Source organism: Mastigoproctus giganteus, chromosome 8, assembly GCF_048544385.1.
Source record: "Mastigoproctus giganteus isolate SK-2022 chromosome 8, ASM4854438v1, whole genome shotgun sequence".
In the NCBI taxonomy this organism is placed as follows: Eukaryota; Metazoa; Arthropoda; class Arachnida; order Uropygi; family Thelyphonidae; genus Mastigoproctus; species Mastigoproctus giganteus.
Window position 1 is genome coordinate 147,957,886 of NC_143582.1, and position 22,077 is coordinate 147,979,962.

General features: G+C 35.0%; 1 protein-coding gene across 3 annotated transcripts in view; it reads left to right on the plus strand.

Moving 5' to 3' along the window:
* The window catches only part of mIF2 (mitochondrial translation initiation factor 2), a 405,187-nt gene that overhangs the window by 333,882 nt on the left and 49,228 nt on the right, over positions 1-22,077 (plus strand). For 2 of the 3 annotated variants that reach the window (XM_090379811.1, XM_090379812.1), the window contains exon 15: positions 1,441-1,605. The exons of the other annotated variant lie outside the window; for it this stretch is intronic. In XM_090379811.1, the coding sequence (XP_090235937.1) occupies positions 1,441-1,605 (165 nt within the window). The remainder of the gene's footprint in view (positions 1-1,440; positions 1,606-22,077) is intronic. 3 annotated transcript variants of the gene reach the window in all.

The window sequence follows — 22,077 nt, forward strand, 5'->3', positions numbered from 1 at the left end:
ACCCGAGCCCGAACATCATTTGGGTTACTCGGTTCGAGTGCCAGGTCCAGATCCGTGCAGACCTCTTGTACATAGTATATGGTTATTAGTTATAGTATATAGTTAATTATGAATAGCAGTATATAGTAGTATACAGTTAGTAGATATACTCCTAAAACTAGTGTATAGTTTTTACTACTGACATTAAATTTATAGTTAATGTGGAGTTTAATGTTAGTAGTAATAACTGCTAACAGTGAATATGAGGAGTATTCGCTGGATCATTAACAGTAGTTAGTAGTAGTAATAATAGTTAATATTTTAACTGTTGTCGCTGGAAGAGTTAGTAGTAATAGTAGTCATTAACTGTTATTACTACTAACAACTCCCTCAGCATTGGACTTCTTACTCCAAAGTTGGAAAAGAAGTAGAAGAACTTCGTTATTACTCTGGCATTCTCATCCATAAATTGAGGCGTCTCCGTAGCCAGGTAGGAAGGAGCAGCAGTGCGTAGCACACGCTTCTTGATTAGACCGGGGTTCGAGCCCGTCACCACCAAATACGGAGGATGCGGAAAGGTCAAGGAATGACCGCTGCATATTCCCGGAGCAATATGGCCTTAGTTGCTAATGTTCCTAAAAACCAAATAACATAACAACATAACCATAAATTGACCATTACCTTCAGGATAAAGAGTAGGGTTATTGACATTCGACCTTCCACTGGTACCATCCACCGGTAAGCAGTGGGCTCACACCCACTGCTTACTCTACCGAATCAACATTAGTGACTTCATTAGCAACATTTAGGAATGATGTAATTTGTGTCTCTTCCATTTCACATTTTCGTCTTGAATGACTCAAGGCATTTGAGCATGATCAATGCTGATGGGATTCTTCCTCTTGCTCAGAATAATCACCTGAAAGGGCATAAATTCAAATCAAGGAAAGACAGTTATAGGATTGATGTGCGGAAGTTTGCCTTTAGCCAGCGGGTGGTTGATTGCTGGAACAAACTTCCATTTGTCATTGTAGAAGTTGATAGCTTAAATAGATTCAAGGCAGAACTAGACAAACATTTCGAGTGAGTGGATGGGGGTGAAATGAGAAGGGTTTTTTTTTTTTTTTTTGGCTGATGCTAATATCATGCGTATTCTTGTTTACTAATGCTAATATCACGTGTATTCTTGTTTCTTAATATGATTCTGTATTAGGTCCATATGGTCCTAACATTGGCATAGATTCCATAACTTAATGATTTTGTCAAAAATATTACAGAATAAAGCTGGTCAAAAGAAGTTATAACAAAGTAATTTACCTCTGAATTACTTTTTTCTTCTGTATTATATTACCTTAGGCAAATAAAATCTATATAAATATCTTCTTTATTAAATCTAACAATCTTGAATTTATTAAGATTTTAATTTACATTTTAGATTTCTGTTTACGTTTTTTTTTATAGGCATTGTATACAGCTTTAATGTTTCACTGTCTCCTGATGTATTCAATCTATCCAAACAGAAAAAAGTTCCTGTAAAAGAATTCAAAGTCATCTATAAATTAATTGATGACATCAAAGATGAAATTAGTAATCGTTTACCTTTTAGTAATAAAGAAGTGATTTTAGGTAATTATTTAATAAATATATTATTTATATTTATTTAATATATTAAAAATTCACTCTCATAGAAATTTAATTATTATAAGCTGTTATAAAAAGTTATTATTATAACTTCTTAAAACTTTATAACTAAGTTTTTTGTGGCCAGCAAATTTTAAACTTCTTAGATAATGCCGTAGTCTTTATTCTCACAGCAGAAAACATTAATTAACCAGCTAAATTATTGATAATAGGTGGTACATTAATTATCCTGACTGTTTAAATGAATCTACAAGTTTGAGAGGCGCCTCCATAGCCAGGTGGGAAGGAGCAGCAGTGTGTTGCACACCCTTCTTGATTTGGCCGGGGTTCGAGCCCGTCACCACCAAATACGGAGGATGCGGAAAGGTCAGGGAATGACCACCGCATATTCCCTGAGCAATATGGCCTTAGTTGCTAATGCTCCTAAAAACCAAATAACAAACAAACAAGTTTGAGAGAGGTTTTAGGAGCACAACCCCAGAGGTCTCTCCACTTGCTCTCTCATTTTGCTGCATGTCTTTTCTACAGATATTTCTGTGGTAGGCAGATTTAAGATTTTTACAGAGTAAATAGTTATGTAGAAAGAAAGTAATGTTGATCGCAAAAAAGAAAACCAAGTTGGTTGGGGTTTTTTTTTTTTTTTTTATATATTGAGAGAATGCACTATTTGTGATGTTCTTATGCCAAGGAGGGGGGAGAGAGAGAGATATGGAATCAGGGTAATCCCTAGTGGGTATATGAAATCTTGTCTAGAAATCTGAGTAGTGTCATCAACAGTGGCATAGCCAGTGTATTGTAGCAGGTACATTGTATTCACTGATGCCGAAACTGATATTGTGGCACCTTATAGCATTAGGCAGCTAGTGCCTTTTTTTTGTGAATGTACCTGACAAAAAAATCCTGGCTATGCCACTAGTCAGCAAATATGAGCATGGAAGGTAGACTCTTTTTTTGCAATGAACCAGACAAGACGGAGTTTTAGAAGGATTGAGATTAACTAAATTTTCCTTGTGCCCTTGGAGAATTACCTGGAAATCATTTTAAAATGTATGCTTGAGAAGTTGAAGCTGTTTGTGCAGGGCAAGGTTTCTTAAGCTGGAAGGTGGATGTAGTGTGTTGTCATCAGAAAAACTGTGGATTGGAATTCCAGTCAATGGAAGAAGGTCATTAATATACAATAGGAAAAAGGGGGAGAAAGAACTGAGCCCTAGGGAATACCAGCATTAGTGAAGAAGGCAGAAAGCCATCTACCATTACTTTATACCAAACAAAAGCCTTAGAAATGTCAAGGGCAACTGCTTAAGTTTCACAAAACTTTTCCATCAAATTTGTGCACAGATGTAAATAAGCGAGTATATCAATACAATATACCAGTGGATCAACCTTGGTGGAATCCATATTGGTGATCATTGGTCAGATTGAAAGATTGATAGATTTTCCTGTTACTATGTAAAGAGTAAAGATAAGTGCAATGAGGTGATAATTGGATATGAAGAATTTTTCATCCTTTTTTAGGAACTGCCTGGATATGAGCAAATTTCCATGCAGAAAATAAAACATCGATGGAATAAGAAAATGTAAAAAGGCAGCACAGAACAAGAGCACAGTTTTTGAGAACAAGTAAGTGGAGAAATATTACCAGGACCTGTAGCATCTTTCTCCTTAAGGTTGTTCGGATTTCAATCACAAAAGACCACAGCAAGCATTGAGTGGAGTGTACTGGGTATAGTAGGAGGTGGTTTACCAAGATTGTCAATACAAGAGTTTGAAGTGAATTAGAATGCTAATAAGTCAGCTTTATCTTTAACTGAGGATGCAACAGAACCATCTGTTGTAATTGAGATGGCAGTATAGATGGACAAAAATTGCAGACATTAGCTTTGGCAAGAGACAATAATGCTCAACTACCATTTCAACAAGAAACAAAAAATGAGAGAAAATAAAGCCTAAGTTCAATATTTTGTTGGACGAATATGAGAGCTTGAAGAACAGAACCATTGCCCTCGAAGGGATTAAAATGATGGACCGATCGTGCACTCAGCTGCCTAACTCAAAGCTGAATCCATACTCATGCATCAGGCAACATAATGATATTTTCATGATAATTACTGCTCATCCCAGGAAGCTAGCTATTGTTAGGGTAATGGAAAAGTATATTGTGTAAAAAAGACAGGTGAATAAGTTTCCAGGTCATGTCTGCAAAGGTCAAAGGTTAACAGTGTTGTAGAACTGTTATCTCTGAAAAGCACAAATGTGATATTGTTGTACGCATTGTTAGCAATGATATTAAGAACAGGCAATCTTAGGCTTTAATTAACGTGTACAGAGCAATATTGAGAAAAGCTGCTGGTTAGGATTAAATTGAAATTTTCTGGAATTTTTCTCAGTCATGATAGGAGCGGGTATATGATGAGCATGTCATCATTCCGTTTGGTTGTTTAGAGATTGCGCAAAGTTTAAAGGTAAGAATTTTTCTCAGCATTCTGTGCTTGTTAACAGGGAGGCTGATTTTTTTAGGGATGGAATACATTTAAATAGAATGGGTATGAAAATATTTGCTGATGCTTTTGAGGTAGTGTTAGGTGAGTTGGAAAACTGCTAGCTTGGGGAAAATACACAGATTAACAGCAACCACAGACAGAGGTAAAATTGATTCTTGCACTGATTCTGTTGAAGTATGCAACAGTCTGGGGGAAGAAATTACAAAATTACAAAGCCTGCTTGGGGACCCTCATGGATAGGCAGGCAAGTATATTGGATGTGTTAGGGTTTAGTAAGAGCAAAAAATGATGCTTATATACCAATAGTAGGAGTATAGTAAATAAATTTAATGACTTTGAAGTATTATCTAAGTCATCAAATGTGGACATTTTTAGGATATTGGAAACATGATGTGACACAGACATTGGAGAGGCAGAATTTTAATACACAGTGTGTACAGAAAGGTTTGGAATGGGGGGAGGTTATGCCCTTGGTTAAAAAGTGCTTATTAGAATCCAAGTCGTTTGAGTTAGTTATTTTGAATCAAGTTAGTTTAGTGTAATATAAGCACTAGAAAAACAAAAATGTAAGCATGAGTATGTTAAGCCAAATGAGTGTGATGAATATAAAACAACTTTATAGACAAATAGAATAGACTAGTAAATCAAAATGGTTATAATGCAAAATTTTTGGCTGGAATCATTGTTGTATTGGGAATTATTGACTGGAACTTGTGGTTGGTCACTCACACAGTAACAGAACTTTTCTTGATTTATTTGGTTACTGTTTTCTGCACTTTCATGTTAGAGAGGCAATAAGAGAATGCAAGCAGTGACTTTTTCATGCACAAAAAAATCTCCAAAAGGAATAAACGGGTGGCAGTGATCATAATTTATTCATGCAGAATTTATTTCTTAAAGATATAACAACTGTCTAAGCTAAAGGGAAGAAATTTTATTTCATAAGGCTGACTGGCTGTCTTGCACTGTTTTTGTGTGCACTCTTTTCAGTGGCATCAAAAATAATTTTAAAAACAGTATAAAATGATGATAATGTTAACAGCTGCATATTCTAAATACAGTGACTATTTCTACGTGTTTAAATTACGTGAATTTAAAATAACATGCGGCAAACATGTTTACTAAAGCACCACAAGAGGCCAGTGTGACAGCATGCCATTTTCTCATTTTGTTTTGCTTGAAGATTGTGGATTGATCATCTATTGGAAATGCATAATTTTTTTTCTTTTGTGCTTATTTTTTATTTTGTTTTTATTATACCCTTGTTGCTAGCAGGCATCCTTGTATTTCTAGTGGAAGTGATGGTAAGCGCTCAAGGAAATCGATTTCGCTTAAAATGAAACTGGAAGTGCCTAAGTGCTACGAGTGAGGTGAGAGCACGACAACCATTAAACATGCTCTAAGTTTGAGTGAGAGTACATTGCATTCTATTTGTAAAAGAATAAGAGAAGTTTACCTCAGTATGATACGTAGAACACTTCCGTTTGATACTCTCCAGAAATTAAAACGAAAACAATTAAAAAATTGAAAATCTTACATTACAATAAGAAATAATTAACAATAATTAAAAACCAAGTGAATACAATTAAAAATCAAATGAACACAATTAAAAATTAATTTAACAAAAAAAAAATACAAAACGATTTTCTTTCCTGAAGCTGACAATGATTTTTGACCGTACGTCGTGATCACAGGAATGAAAATTACCGAATAGTGGTGAGTATGAAACTTAAATAGGGATCATTTGTCTTCGTGCATGTGCATAAAGGAGATTAGATATGGCCAGCAAACATTAACAGAATTCTCATGTAATTTAATTTCGATGGTTTCTTAATAGTCTCATATAATTACGTTGGACACTAAGTATTTTGGCCTTGTTAAATAAAAAAGTATGTTTTTCATTAACGATATGAAAGGCTAATTTTATGCTGCTGAACGAGAAGCACGAACTGAAGCCGCCTATTGATTAACACGAAAATGCAGAGGAAACTCTGCATTTTCCTTGCGTAGAACCCTGATAAGACGAGTCACAATCACTGCAAGAAACGTTGTATACTAGGTCATTTATTTTTGTTGCGAACAAGGAAAGGACTGAGCGATTGTTCAGTATAGTGTGTAATTTCCATATTGGTTTGGCCACAATTTTAAATTCACCATCTTTAAAGAAACTGTTAAGTTGTTTGTGCCACTGTTCAACGTATGGGACAAAAATTAAGTATTTTTTAATATTACTATTGTTGGTTTTTTTTTTTTTTTTTTTGATTTGGTAGTTGTTGGCGCATTGGCTTCTGTGGCCATATTGCACCTCCCAAGGTTTTTGCAGTACTTTGATCCAAGCCCGAGGCGGGAATTGAACCCGCGACCTTTTGGGTTGCCGGGCAGGTACTTTACCCACTCGGCTAGCCCGGTCGGCCTCTATTGTTGGTTGGTGTATTTTTTTGTATTCTATCTTTAGATTGTACCCTAATTCTGTCTATTGTAGCAAGTGGGTAACCCCTGTTTAAGAATCTGCTGGTTAATATTTGTATTTCTGAGCCCAAAACAGGTTCTGTCATTGTTTATAAGCATTGAGAAATTGATTTAAAATAATCGATCTTTTGTGGGTGAACATGTGATAGCTGTTATAATGTAGGAGCATACTGGTATTTGTAGGTTTATGATAGTTGTTACATTGGATTTTATTCACACCCCGAGTAAGCGTTAACATCTATCGTAGTCCATCTGTCATCATGTCGTTGAGCTACGTGTCCAGCCCAAGACCATTTTAGTTCTTTAGTTTAGATAAGAATGTCCATTACTTGAGTTTGCTACCTAATCCACGTGTTTCTCTTCTTATCTAACAGTCTGATTCCCAATATAATTTGTTCCATTCTTCGCTGTGTCGTTATCAGCTTCTCTTCCATTCTTTTGGTGAGTGCCCAAGTTTCGCTTCCATAAGTCATGGTGAGTAGGATACATTGGTTCATTATTTTATATTTTAGAAAAATTGGGATATTGCTCCTCAGTATGTGATTATATTTCCTGAATGGTATCCATCCAAAGTTTATTCTTCTCTTGACTTCCAGCCATTTATCATTATTACAGCTGATGACTTGTCCCAGATAAGTATATGACTCCACCTTTTCAATTACTGCTCCTTCTATCATTATATCCCTTTCTGTGGCATACTTGTTCATCATTACTTTTGTTTTAGCCATATTCATCTTTACTCCAAAATTCTTACCAACTCTGCATAACTGATTAAGATTTTGCTCTAATTCTTTGGAATTGTGGCTTATGACCACAATGTCATCTGCAAATCATAAATGGTTTAGGTACTCTCCATTTACATTGACTCCTTTCTGCAATCAGTCTAATCTTCTGAAAGCTTCCTCAAGGGCAGCAGTAAACAGCTACAGAGATATTGTCTCCTTGTCGAACTCCTTTCTCAATTTTAAATTTGCTACTGTCTTTGTCTAGTCTAATAAAAGAGGTAGTGTTCTCATATATTTTCTTCAAAATCATAATATATGGGGTATCTGTGCCTTGTCTTTCCAGTGCCTGAAACATTGCCTTATGCTATATGGAGTCAAATGCCTTTTTATGATCCACAAATGCCAGGCATAATGGTGTTTTATATTCATTTGCTTTCTCCATTAGCTGTGACATTACGTGAAGGTGATCCATAGTTGAGAATTCTGTCCTAAAGCCAGCTTTCTCTTTCGGTTGATTCTCATCAAGTACTCTTTCTAATCTGTTAGCAATGACCCTTGTGAACAACTTGTAGATGTGGGATAACAAGCTAATTGGTCTATAATTTCTGATTTATCTCCTATCTTATGCAGCAAAACTATGGTTGCATTATTCCACTCCTTAGCCATCACACCTTTTCTAATGCATTTTGTGAAGAGTCACAATTATACGAGACTATTATTTGCAGAAACTGTCAAAATTAAATTACACGAGAATTCTGTTAATGTTCGCCGGTCATATCTAATCTCCGACTTGTGGTCCTTTACATGCATGCACAAAGATAAATAATCCTTATTTAAGTTTCATGCTCACCCCTATTCAGTAATTTTCATTCCTCTGATCACGACATACAGTCGAAAAGCATTGTCGGCTTCAGGAAGGAAAATTGTTTTGCATTTTTTTTCGTTAAATCAATTTTTTACTTAATTTTTAATTGTGTTCATTTGATTTTTAATTATTGTTAATTATTTTTTACTGTATAAGATTTTTTAATTGTTTTAGTTTTAATTTCTGGAGAGTATCATATGGAAGTGTTCTACGTATCATATTGAAGTAAACTTCTCTTATTCTTTTACAAATATTGATATCAATGTAGAATGTATTGAGCATTGTAGCTCTTGTTCATACTATCCAATTGCATACTATTCGAGGTAGTGTGCCTTTACTGCACAAAAATCGTCGTATGCTCAGTCAAGTTTGATGGAATGCATGGAAAAAATGCTTATTACATTGATGAGTGACCAATAAAAAAAAATGTTAACATTAGCCTAACGCAAGTGCAGGAGAAAGCTCGTAGCCTTTATGATGATTTAAAAGAACACGGGGATGGGGAAGTTAAGCTCTTTTCAGCAGGTTCGGTTGGTTTGCCAATTTTTATCAGTAGTATGGTTTTCATAATGTGAAAATGTGTGGAGAGGCTGCATCAGCCGATAAAAATGCTGCAGATGCATTCCTTGCAAAACTGAAGGTGATCGCGTAAATGGTTGGGGGGGGAGAAGTATATACACCCAAACAGATATTCAACCTCAAAAAAACAGGTTTATATTGATAAAAAAAAAAAAAAAAAAAAGCTTCATTGCACTTATATTTCCACTGTAACATCAAAAGGATGGGGAAGTTGAGCTCTTTTCGGCAGGTTCAGTTGGTTTGCGAATTTTCGTCAGTGGTATGGTTTTCATAATGTGAAAATGTGTGGAGAAGCTGTATCAGCTGGTAAAAATGCCTAATGCAAGTGCATTCCTGCAAAACTGAAAATGACCATAAAGGGGGGGGGGAGTACATACCCAAACAGATATTCAACCTCAACAAAACAGGTTTATATTGATAAAAAAAATTTCCTCATTGCACTTATTTCCATTGTAACATCAAAAGGATGGGGAAGTTTAGCTCTTTTCGTCATGTTCAGTTGGTTTGCAGATTTTCGTCAATGGTATAGTTTTCATAATGTGAAAATGTGTGGAGAAGCTGCATCAGCCGATAAAAATGCTGCAGATGCGTCCCTGCAAAACTGAAAGTAATCAAAAGGGAGGGGAGTACATACCCAAACAGTTAGTCAACCTTAACAGAACAGGTTTATATTGATAAAAAAAAATGCCTCATTGCAGTTATATTTCCATTGCTGAAAAGACTGCACCTGGCTTTAAGGCGGCGGAAGATCGGCTAAAACTTCTGTTTGGTTCTAATATGGAGGGTCATAAACTGAAACCCGTGTGCATTTACCACTATTAAAACCCTTGTGCCCATAAAGGTTGTGACAGGTCGTATATGCCTAGATGCGAGAGTTGACTCTCATCGCATTTTTTGGTGATTATTTACATTATGCATGAATTTAAATTGCATGAGATGTTCTGGAATGTAACCCCTGCATAAGTTAAAAAAGTTATTGTAGTAAGCATTTGGGAATATAATCATAGAATCTATTAAGCTTTTTACTCCAACTTAAAAATATCATTCAAAATTTAGCCCTAAACAGATGTCAGATGAACTGTAAGACTGGTGGCAGAGAATAAAAGTGCAGGGAGAGATTAGAAATTATCGATTAGAAGCTAGTTATGAAAACTTAGCTAACGATGCGAAGTAAAGTAGCAGAGTTCTTTGCTACTTTTCTTTGCATTCTCAGAAAAGGGATGATCAACATTGGTATACAATATGTGGATAGCATATGAACTGATCTTGTTTGGGTTGTTGACAAACTGAATAAATATTTTGCATCCACATTCATTTGTAATGAATTTTTTAGTGATGAGATACCAGAAGTGTATCAAGTTATAACTGGGAACAACTGAGTTTGTGATAACCAAGAAAAAAGTGGAAGAGAAATTGCTGAAGCTAAAAGTAAATGGGGCTGATAGAGTCTCTCTAATTATATTGAAAATAGCAAAAATTTGATAAGCAAACATTTGGCCATAATTATGAATGCATTTTGTATTTAGTGGTGTTTCCTGCAGATTGAAGATGTGGAAATGTCTTTGCTATTTATAAAGGGCAGATCAAAGGGGAAAATGAATAATTGCAGGCATTGGTTTCTGTTCCGGGAAAAGTAATGGAGTCAGTGGTTAAAGAAGTAATGCAGGATTGACAGGAGTGCAATTTTATGGCAATCACAACGTGGGTTTGTTGAGATGAGATCTTGTCTGACCAACTGATTAGCTACTATGACAAAATAATTAGATGAAAAATAATTTTGATAATACTTGTGGAAGGAACAATAAAACAATCTAAAAAAAAGTCGTACACTTGAGCAGGCTATTATATAATAAACTAGCCTAAGGAAATCTTATTTTGTTAAAAAATCAATATGAGGTTGGGTCACATCTTTCCACATTTGATAAAGTATGTACTGGATTATAAATTCCAGGAGTGTTTCCTGGAATTTATAATCCAGTACATACTTTATCAAGTGTGGTCAGAAGAGACCCTGTTGTTCATTTTCTTCTTTTTTAACAAAGAAATAAAATGTTTTTTTTTTTTTTTTTTTTGTTTTTTTTTTTTCAAAATAACATTTCAGAATCAAATAAACTAAGTTTATAACTCTTGTAGCATTGCTCTGAAGGTGCAAATTCCACAAGTTCTCATGTGAATGAGCACTTGTGAAATTTGCATGTGTATTCATATTCTTCTTTTATGAAGTATAGTTATCTCTGGGAAAGTTAAAAAAACAAATGATGAAAGTTTAAAAAAAAAAAATTATGTGATTTGCAAGTTACAGATAAGAAAATTATTTAAAATTTTTGTCTTTGTAACTTCATTTGTAACAGCCAGTCCTGGAAACCAGCACCTCACCCTTTCCACAACTCTTATTGGATTCACTTACTTTTTATTTGCACCACCTGTCATATACATTTGTTCCAATAAACTCTAAACTGATAAGTTCTAATAAACTGTCAAATGCTTTGTCTGATATGTGTGCGTGCTGAAAGAAACACTTGCTCTGGTCTCATTAACCTAGCAGCAGACAGAGTGGACACTCCTTTAATTTTAAACGTTAAAATAATGTCAGTATGAATTTTAATAATGTCCAATATTTTCTTCACTTTCAGCCTGCAGCAGTGAATATTTTTTAATTGAAAACTTATGGCCATAAAATTTGTATTGGGATTCAGAATACACCCTGCACTGGTCTTTTTATAGTTTTCTGCAGAACTACATTTTAAGCAAAGTAGTGAAGATTCTTCCCCTTTGTATAAGAAAGATACCTTTCAAAAGCTGTTTCTAAAGGTATTGTAAATTCACTAGATCACACTCATATTCTTTCCTTTATAGGTGTGTGTGTGTGTGTGTGTGTGTGTGTGTGTGTGTGTGTGTGTGTGTGTGTGTGTGTGTGTGTGTGTGTGTGTGTTAGATAGTATGAATCAGAGCTGTAATACTCTATACTGTAATATATTGTTGTTGTTATTTTGGTTTTTAGGAGCATTAGCAACTAGGGCCATATTGCTCCGGGATATGCGGTGGTCATTCCCTGACCTTTCCGCATCCTCCGTATTTGGTGGTGACGGGGTCGAACCCCGGTCTAATCAAGAAGCGTGTGCTATGCACTGCTGCTCCTTCCCACCTAGCTACGTAGGTGCCGTAATATATTGAGGTAAACTCCTCTTATTATTTTACAAATATATATACAGGCATACCTCGAATAACGAATAGGATGCGCTCCACGAAATTACTTCGTTAAGCGAAACTTCGTTTTCAGAGGTAAAAATACTATGGCCAGAATAGGGATACGTTCCTACGTAAAGAAAATGAAAAGCTTTTTTTTCGAACAAAGAAAAGTTTTATTAAATAAACAGTCAACTTACATACAAAGTGAAATCACATTTTAAAATTGATTGCTTATGCTTTTTTTCTCTTTCATTTAACAATTGCCTATACGGAGTTATTGCATTTAACACTGATCGCTTAACAATAACACTTCTTCCTAAATCAGGATCATTTTCACTAAAAAAATTTAAAACGTTTTCAATGTCATTTAAGCACCTTTTTTAAATCTTTGGTTGTTAACACTTTTTTGGCAGGAACTTCTTTAACTTCGTCTTCATTATCTTTGTCTTCGTTGCTAACAATGTTTTCTAAATCTTCCACTGAAAAACCATCATCTTCTGCATTCAATAAATTTCTAACATCCTCTTCATCGACATTTTCGAAACCTATTGATTGAGCCATCTGGATAACTTCATTTCTAATTTCTTGGATGTTATTTTCTTCTTCTAGTACAACTTCTGGCCATATTTTGCGCCAAACTCCATTTAAGCATTTCTTAGTGACTTCTTTCCAAGAACTATCAATGCTTTCAATTGCGTTTTTAATGGTTTAGTTTTTCCAAAAAGTTTTAACTGTCATTTCCTCTTTATCCTCTAGTTCAGTTAAACTGCTTAATGTTCGACGCAGATTATAAGCTTTAAATGATGCTATTACTCCCTGATCCAATGGTTGAATCAGGGAAGTTGTGTTTGCTGGAAGAAACACAACTTTGACAGGAATGCATGTGTCCAACGTGTTACGATCAGTAGGATGTCCCGGAGCATTGTCTCACAACAAAAGAGCTTTTTCTTCAAAGTTGTTTTTTTTTGACAATACCGTTTTACTTCAGGACAAAAGTGGTTAACAAGCCAATCAGTAAATAACTCCTTGGTAACCCACGCTTTTCTGTTTGCTTTCCATATTACAGGTAAATTCATTTTTATGTTACCTTTTAACGCCCTCGGATTTTCTGAATGGTAAACTAATAACAATTTTAATTTATAATCGCCAGAGGCATTTGATCCAAAGAGTAACGTTATAAATGGTCTTTGGCTGCTTTGAACCCAGCAGTTGATTTTTCTTCAATAGAAATGAAGCTTTTTGTTGGTAGCCGTTTCCAGAACAAACCGCTTTCGTCAACATTGAACACCAAATTTGAAAAATTTTCACGTTCAATTATTTCCTTTAGTTTTTTTGGAAACTTATTTGCAGCTTCTCCTGTTAATTTTACACTATGAATCCTGGCCCGTTTTTTTTAAATTTCTCGAACCAACCACGAGAAGCCCCAAAGGTTTCCGTAATTTCTTCAGTTTGTTTAGATTTCAGGTAATTAAACTGGAATATTTTTTTTATGTTAAATGGGGCTTGAAATTGCCGACTTCGTTATATCGAAGCTTCGTTATCAGAGGTAACGTTAACCGAGGTATGCCTGTATATATATATATATATATATATATATATATAAAATGTAAATTAAGTTAAATATGTAAAATAGGTCAGCAGAATGAATAAGTGATGTGAAAAGTGAATACAAATAAAAATCAGTTCTTAGAAAAACAGAAGTGGAGGGAAGGGCAAGAATAAAGTAAATTCTGTGGACGGAATGTGACCTAAAATTTGAACATTTTAAATAAAAGCCTAGTTTACAAGCAATTATGGACAAATTTTACTGGTACCAACATAACAATGCCAAGGTCAAATAATGTGAAATATCATGCCTATAATAATGCAAACCATCCACAACATCCTGACCAAGAAATTAAACAACTAAAAATTGAAAAAAAGTATGGCCATTGGGTCCTATCTCATCAGCAGGCCACAGGAAAACAATTGTGGAAACACTACATTTTAAATATCATACAAATCCATGCATCAAACAGCAACTGAGAAATAATTATCAGCTTGTTGATGCAGTAGCCCTGCACAATGGTGGCCCATATGCAGCGAAAAAATACAGCCAAGATAGCTTAAGCACTTATGCAACACAAAGCCAGACTGCCAACAAGAGAGTGAAATTCAAATAAGAAACTAAAATCAAGCAGAATATAGTTGGCAGCATGGACCAGTGCCTAGCAACTCAGCTCGTACAACCATGTAAAATTAATTATAATTAATTAATAGATTATAAAGTAAAATAAAAAGACAAATGAAGCAGTAGGAAACAAAAATATAAAGAAAGAACAGCAGACATAAGTGGCTGTGTTAGCATAACCAATAACTTGTTGCTAAGGACATGAGGTTAATTAATTTAAATATGTAAATTAAAGTAGGTCGGCAGAATGGATAAGCAATGCAAAAAGCAAATACAAATTAAACCAGTTCTTAAACAAAGACATTAGAAAAAACAGAAGTGAGGCGAGGGATAAAAAAAAAACTAAATTAAGAGAACGTGTGCTGCGGAAGGAATACGTACCTAAAGTTTGAACATTTTAAATAAAAGGCAAATGAAACCTAGTTTACAAGCTAGTTATAAACAAATCTAGACTGGTGCCGACTTGGCAATGCCAAGGACAAATAATGTGAAATATCCCAACTATAATACTGCAAACCATCCACAACAAGAAGACTAATAAATGAAAAAACTAAAAAGTAAAAAAAAAAAAAAAAAAAATTATCTTGTGTCCTATCTCGTCAGCAAGCCACAGGACAACAATAGTTGCGGAAACTGCAATTTGAACATCATACAAATGCGTGCACTGAACAGCAACTTTCAAGTAACTATCAGCCCGTCGATGCAAGAGACCTGCACAACTGTGGCTCACATGCTAAAGAAATAAAGGTAGCTTAAGCACATACACAGTGCAAAGCCAAACTTCCAATGAGAGAGTGAAGTATAAATAAGAAACCTAAAATCAAGCAGAATATAAATGAATAATGAGCTGAGCTGTCAATTATATTTGCCACTCTTTATTTTCTTTTTCTCTTACTTTATTTTAAGCAGCACTACTTCACAATGACTTGAACATACTTCAGAAAAGTGGCAGCTCTGTTTTAATGCAGCAAAATGAAAGGTCTTACACTTGGAGAATAGTGACCCCAAAATAACTTGTACACTTGGTGGGACTGAATTAAAAACACAATAGAAAGAAAGAGATCTGAAAGTTCAGATATGAAGCTTTCTGAGTAATGTAAACAGGCAGCCAGGAAAGTGGTGTCCTATCAATTATTTATCAAACATTATCTTATAGAGATAGGGAGATCATAATCCTACTATAAGCAATTATAAAACCACATTTGGAATACTGTGCCAAGTATGGAGACCTCATCTGAACAAAAAAGACATTGAGCTTCTTGAAAGGGCCCAAAGACTAGCAACTCAAATGATGAGATCAGCAGAAAGACGACCATAAAATGAGGTTTATAAGGCTCTAAAAGATGGGATTAGTAAGATGAATGGAGGTGAAATTTTCACTGTTATAAAGAATTCCAGAACTAGTGGCCATAAATTAAAATTACAGGGGAAGAGGTTTACACCAGATTGTAGAAAGTTTTCTTTTAGCCAGCAAGGCCAATTGACCCATTGAATAAATTTAATGGTCAACTGGGCAGTTACCTATGTGAGGAGGGAATAATAATTTGTATTTTCTTGTCTGTTTTTTTTTTTTTTTTTTTTGTTTTGTTTTGTTTTGGTGAGTGCAGCAAAAGCTTGTGGCTTCCTTATATTATATGCTGAATACTATTACAATTTCTTTTTCCTTTTATTTTTCTTCATAATATATTAATTAATTGCAATTTTAATTTATTTTACATGGTTGTAGTAGGTTATGAGGTGCTAGACATTGCTTGTGCTGCCATCTATATTCTGGTTGATTTTTAGTTCCTTATTTTAGCTATCTTAGTTTTATTTCTCCACAGCATATGGACCACTGTTGCAGGTCTCTTGCATTGGCAGGCTGATAGTTATTTTCAGTTGCTGTTCAGCACATGGATTTGTATGACATTTGAAATAGTCTTTCTAAGGGTATTTTAAATAGTCTTTCTGAGACTATCGTTGTCCTGTGGCCTGCTGATTAGACAGGAGTCAGTGGTCACTTACAGTGGTTATTGTAAAGGGTTGACAGTATCTATGATACTGTAAATCCTCTAAAATATGACATGACAATGCCAAGGCCAAGTAAAACATTATTTAGACCAGTGGCACTGGTCTAAATTTGTTCATAATTGACTTGTAAACTAGGCTTCATTTGCCTTTTATTTAAAATGTTAAAATTTTAGGTATGTATTCCTTCCCGTAACTGTGATTTTATATGTGCTCTTGCTAAATAGTTTATAAATATGGTTTTAAGGTGTTTATTTTAAATTCTTTTGTGAAACTCAAGTATAGTATGATAAGGTTCATCAGGTTTGACTATTTATAACCAAGGAAGGGTAATATTTACACTAAAATTTATGATAAGTCTGTTTTAGCAGTTAGAGCATTCTTTGTTCTAACTGTCAATTCCAGCTGCCTATGCTTTAGCATAGCACTGGTATTTGAAAGTTTGAAGAGCTGATTTTTGAATTCTACAAGTTATGGATTCAGGGGACTTTAATTAGGAGGGATTTGTCACATTGATTAGTTGTATTTAATTTTGTGATAAAATATCACTTTATCGGAAAAGATATAGATTTTTAAAGACTTTGAATTTTAATTAGTAAAGGCCTATACAGCGATATGATAGCACCACTGTTGGAGAAAGACATGGTGATCTACTCCAGTATTTTTCAACGGAAAACTTTATGAACAAGCTCAAGAATAAATCGATAATGCTAGGAAAGGTCAGTGGAACAAGGAGAAGAAGTAGACAAGAACACACTGGCTCGACACCATCAAGAGCAACACTGGCATGAGCATGAAGGACTTGAAAGAAGCTGTTGAAGACAGCATGGAGGCAGCTCGCCCATAAAGTCTCCAACTTTCAGAGACTATGGGCGAGCTTTATGTGACTGAACGGATGAAAACAACAACAATTCCTTCCACAGCAATCTTTCTCTTAATTTAGTTATCCCCTCCTCCAATTCTCTTTTTTCTAAAGTATTTGTTTAATTGCATATTTAACTTAATTATGTTATGTAGGTAATTTAATTTTATATAACATAATTTACATATTTAACTTAATTTGCATCACATCCTGGGCAACATGTTGTTGGTTATGCTAACACAGCCACTTATGTTTGCCATTTTCTTTCTTTGTTTTCTTTTTGTATTGCTATGTTTCTTGTGCCTTTTTTATTTTTTTTTCATAATCTATTAATTAATTGTAGTTTAAATTTCTATATATATATATATATGCAAATATATGATAAATGTATGTGTAGGAGTGCTGACCTGACAGGTATAGTTAGTAAAAAATTAAAAGTGCCTGAAAAATAAAAGCGGATTACTTAAAAATTATTTAAATAAAATTAAATGAAAATATATAAATAGTACTTAATACTGTAGTTCGTTCCTAAGATTTTAGCTACACTATCAAGGGCCCAGAGTGTGGAAGAATTTTAGTTGTAGGAAAGTAAACAGGATATGATTGAAGAATATAAAGTTGATGCTCAGATCATCCAGGAGTGCAAATTTCCTATCTGTAGATATATGCATTTGGAAGTGTCTGTATATATGTAAGCACCAAAATCTTATACTTATAATTAAAATTATACTTCAAATTAAAATTCTATTTAACATTACTGTATACTCTTATACTTATGTTGCTATAATTTTAAACTTAAATTAGTAGGTAACTGGCTGATATATATGAAACTGTATCTCTTCAGGATGCCAGACCATTTCACTATTTCAGCAAAATATGCTGAAATAGTACGTATATGCCTTAGTGTTGTAGCCAAAAAATTATTAAAATGAAATGAGTTTTTTATGAATTTATTTAAATATGTACAGGTTAATTGTGGCATCTATGTTATGTTGCCTTTACTTAAACAAAAAAAAATTAATTTTTAAAAATAAAAAATAAAAGTTAATCAATGCTATTATTCAAAATAAAATCAGCAGTATTATTATTAAAAATGAATTAATAGTTATTAATTAAAAATGTGAAAGGGCAAAATATGTTAAAAAAAAAATTCCAAGCCAGAGCAAGGACTTAATGTGCCATACGTTGCTGACTGAACCAAAAAACAATTAAGTTACTTTGCTGTGTTAAATTTCAAGATTGCCGCCCTCTGTCGTCAGCCTAAGTGGTGACCTCTTATGGACCAGGATTAACCATGTGTAATCTGGGAAACGTACATTAATGCATACAAGAATGCACAAAAAGCAAAAATGTAAAAATAATAAAAATGAATAAATAAAATAAAATATTAAAAAAAAAAAAAGATCAAAATCTGCATTGAATATATACCCACGAAAAAAGTAAAAATAAATAAATAACTGAAGATCAAAGTCTAATAACTAATTCTATATCCATCCTATGTCTAACTACATTAAATTATACTAAAATAAAACTAGAATACTAGCCTAACATAAAGCTGCCCTCCCCAGAGGGCAGCTTTATACCGGCACTATGCTAAAGCTGGAATTGGCAGTGTGAACAAAGAATGCTCTAATTAGCATTAGTAGAGGCATATGATGCAAGAAAGCAACCGTAGCCAGGTGGGCAGGAGCAGCAGTGTTTAGCACATGCTTCTTGATAGGACCTGGGTTTGAGCCCATGCCTACCAAATACAGAGGATGCGGAAAGGTCAGGGAATGACCACCGCATATCCCTGGAGCAATATGGCCTTAGTTGCTAATGCTCCTAAAAACCAAATAACAAACAAACAAACAAACAAGCAAGAAAGCAAGCTTATGCAGCATCAGCCAAAAAAAACAAAAAAACTTCCACTTCACCCTTCCAATCGTTCGAAATACCTGTCCAGCTGAGCCTTAAATTTATTTAGGCTATCAACTTCCACAACAAGGGATGGAAGTCTGTTCCACCAACCAACTACCCCGCTGCTAAAGGCAAATTTCCGCACATCTATCCTACATCTGTCTTTCCTCAATTTGAATTTATGCCCTCTCAGGTGATTATTCTGAGCAAGAGACAGAATCCCATCAGCATTGAGCATGCTCAAACCATTCAAGGCTTTATACACCTCTATCAGATCACCTCGCCGGTGCCTAGTCTCCAGACACTGTAATTTGCAAAACTTAAGCCTTTCTTCATAAGAGCAACCCTTTGTTCCATTCACTAATCTTGTTGCCCTTCTCTGTACTCGTTCCAGCAGATCTACATCCTTCTTGAAATGAGGCCTCCAGGCCTGTATACAGTACTCAAGGTGTGGCCTGACCATTGCCTTATACAAGGGAATAATCACCTCCTTATCCCTGCTAGAAAAATTCCAGTATATCATTGATAAGACACCATGAGCTACTCTTGCAGCCCATCTGCACTGCTCAGAGAACTTCATATCTGCCTGCACAATTACCCCCAGGTCCTTTTCGTTCTCTACCACTGTCAGTGTAGTACCACAGAGTTGATACGTTGTTCTGGGGTTGCTGTTTCCCATATGTAGTACTTTACGTTTGTCAATGTTAATCTTCATTTGCCACCTCTCAGCCCATCTGTTCAACCTTTCCAGATCCTGTTGCAGCAGCATAGTGTCAGTAGTGTCCTTAACAACCCTGCCAACCTTTGTATCGTCTGCAAACTTGGACATTAAGCTTGATATACCATCATCAATATTATTTATAAATACAGAAAACAATAATGGACCCAACACTGAACCCTGAGGGACTCCACTAATAACATTAGTCCACGATGAGCAGTGTCCATTGATTACCACTCTCTGTCTTCTCCCCCTCAACCACCCCTTTATCCATAGCAGCAATATGCCTCCAATGCCATACTGCTCCAATTTGTGCAGCAGTCTTCCATGTGCAACAGTATCAAAAGCCTTTCTAAGATCCAAGTATATAATATCAAAGTTATTCCCTGCATCCAGTTCTTTTGTGACTGCATCATAGTATCCAATCAAATTGGTCAGGCAAGACTTCCCCTTAACAAAACCATGCTGTGTCCGAGCTATAACTGAAGTCTTGTCTAGATGATCCTGCCAGTGCCTCCATTAATTTTCCTGGAACAGAAGTTAAACTAACAGGTCTATAATTACTTGTGTCAGCCTTTGATCCTCCTTTGTGAATTGGGGTCACATTTGAACAACTCCAGTCTATGAGTACATATACAAATTACTTATATGTATACAAAAATCTCACAAATAACATATATGCATACATACACACTAGTGGCCAAAAGTCTGGAAACTTTAAAATAACTGTTTTTATGGCAAGTAGAAGGAAGTTTTTCAACAAATTTCCATACTGAATACAATAAACAATATGGAAATTCATAAACAATTATAACATTAAAGTGTAATTGAAATCTATAACAGTCTCCTTGCAGTAGTATCAGTCACTATTTTGTTATACAGTAATACCTCGAAGTTACGCGATAGGTGGGTCCGACGAAAATCGCGTAAGTCGAATTCGCGTAAGTCGGGGTACAACTTTGCATATAAATACATATAAATTTTGCTTAATTGGGACCAAGGACTAACAAAAACACTAGTTTAGAAGAAAAATATTAATAAAATTGCAGTTCTTTATACATATTAATACAAAATATGTATTAAAAAAAAACAAATGACTTACGTAAAAAAGTTATTTCGATGTCGATGGCTTCATAAAATCTAACAAATTCGTCTGACGACACAGCGCGTTCTTTTTTTCACGCAGAATTTCTTCGTAGCAAGCTAATAATTTTTTTATTCCTTGCTTTGTAGCTATAACGCGTTCTTCGTTGGAGTCTATGTTTTCTAAAATTTTTAAGCCCTTTACAATTGAGCCCTTTTCAATTTTCAACCTGTCAAGTTTGCAATTGTCATGTGCTTTTCGCCGTTGCTTCATTTAGGCCTGTAGCATGTGCAATATCACATGGTCTTTCATTTCGCTCAAAGCGTTTCACAATTTCATATTTTTTCTCTATCGACAGAGGTGGACTGGCCATAAGCCTTACCGGGGAAACCCCGGTGGGCCAGTGTGATTTTGGCCATAAACCATAGTATGAGGCCACTATAAATTTTCCCGGGTAAGAATTTTTGACCCAGTCCGCCTCTGTTTATCGATAATTGCTTTTCTTTTTCTCTCTGAATCTGCAGTGTCTTCACCGGGACGCTTCCTTTTCACACCTTTTAATTAAGTATTTTACTATTTTTAGGGAATAAAGCACAATTACAAAATGAGGCGGCACGCTTGATACGCATAAACAAAGCTGCGCGCATGTAGCAACTGAATAAACAACACCATAAAGGCAGAGATACGCTATTAACACCTCACATTTCTAGGGGTTACTACCATAAAATAATAAAAATCCAGTTGCGTTTCTGCTAGTGAAATCTGTTATAAACTGGTAGTAAACTCGATCTAATTGCATTTGCAATTATACCGATAGCTGGAATTGTGTTGGTTTTTACGTTATTATGGTGAAATGTGTTTCCCCTTCACTGATATAAAAAATATAAAAGCAACAAAGTTAAATTTTGTTCATCTTTCGCTCTCATTCTCCGCCGTCGCACCGTATATCGATAACATATGAAAAACGACCTTGAAGATAGTGGGCGGCAGCGTTGCCAAACGAAAAAAAATCAAGAACCGCGTAACTCCGAGTTCGCGTAAGTCGGGGTAGCGTAAGTCGGGGTATTACTGTATACCCTTTACTCTCTTACTGCCTGGCATTTTCAAGGCATGGCGTCTTCTTTTGTGATTACATTGAACCATGACTGAATAGGTTTACGGAAAAGTGGCCCCCCGCATTTCACCCCTGGCACATTTCGCCCCCCACATTTTGCCCCCAGTAGATAATGAGTAGGCTACAGAAATGTAAATACTGTACAGTCAACTCTCGATAACTCGAATTTTTTTGAAATTCCCAGCCCCTTTAGTGGAGATTCCATGTTAAACTCTCGATTACTCGAACTGAACTGCCGATAACTCTAACTTTTCCGAACAAATTTTTAAAATTAC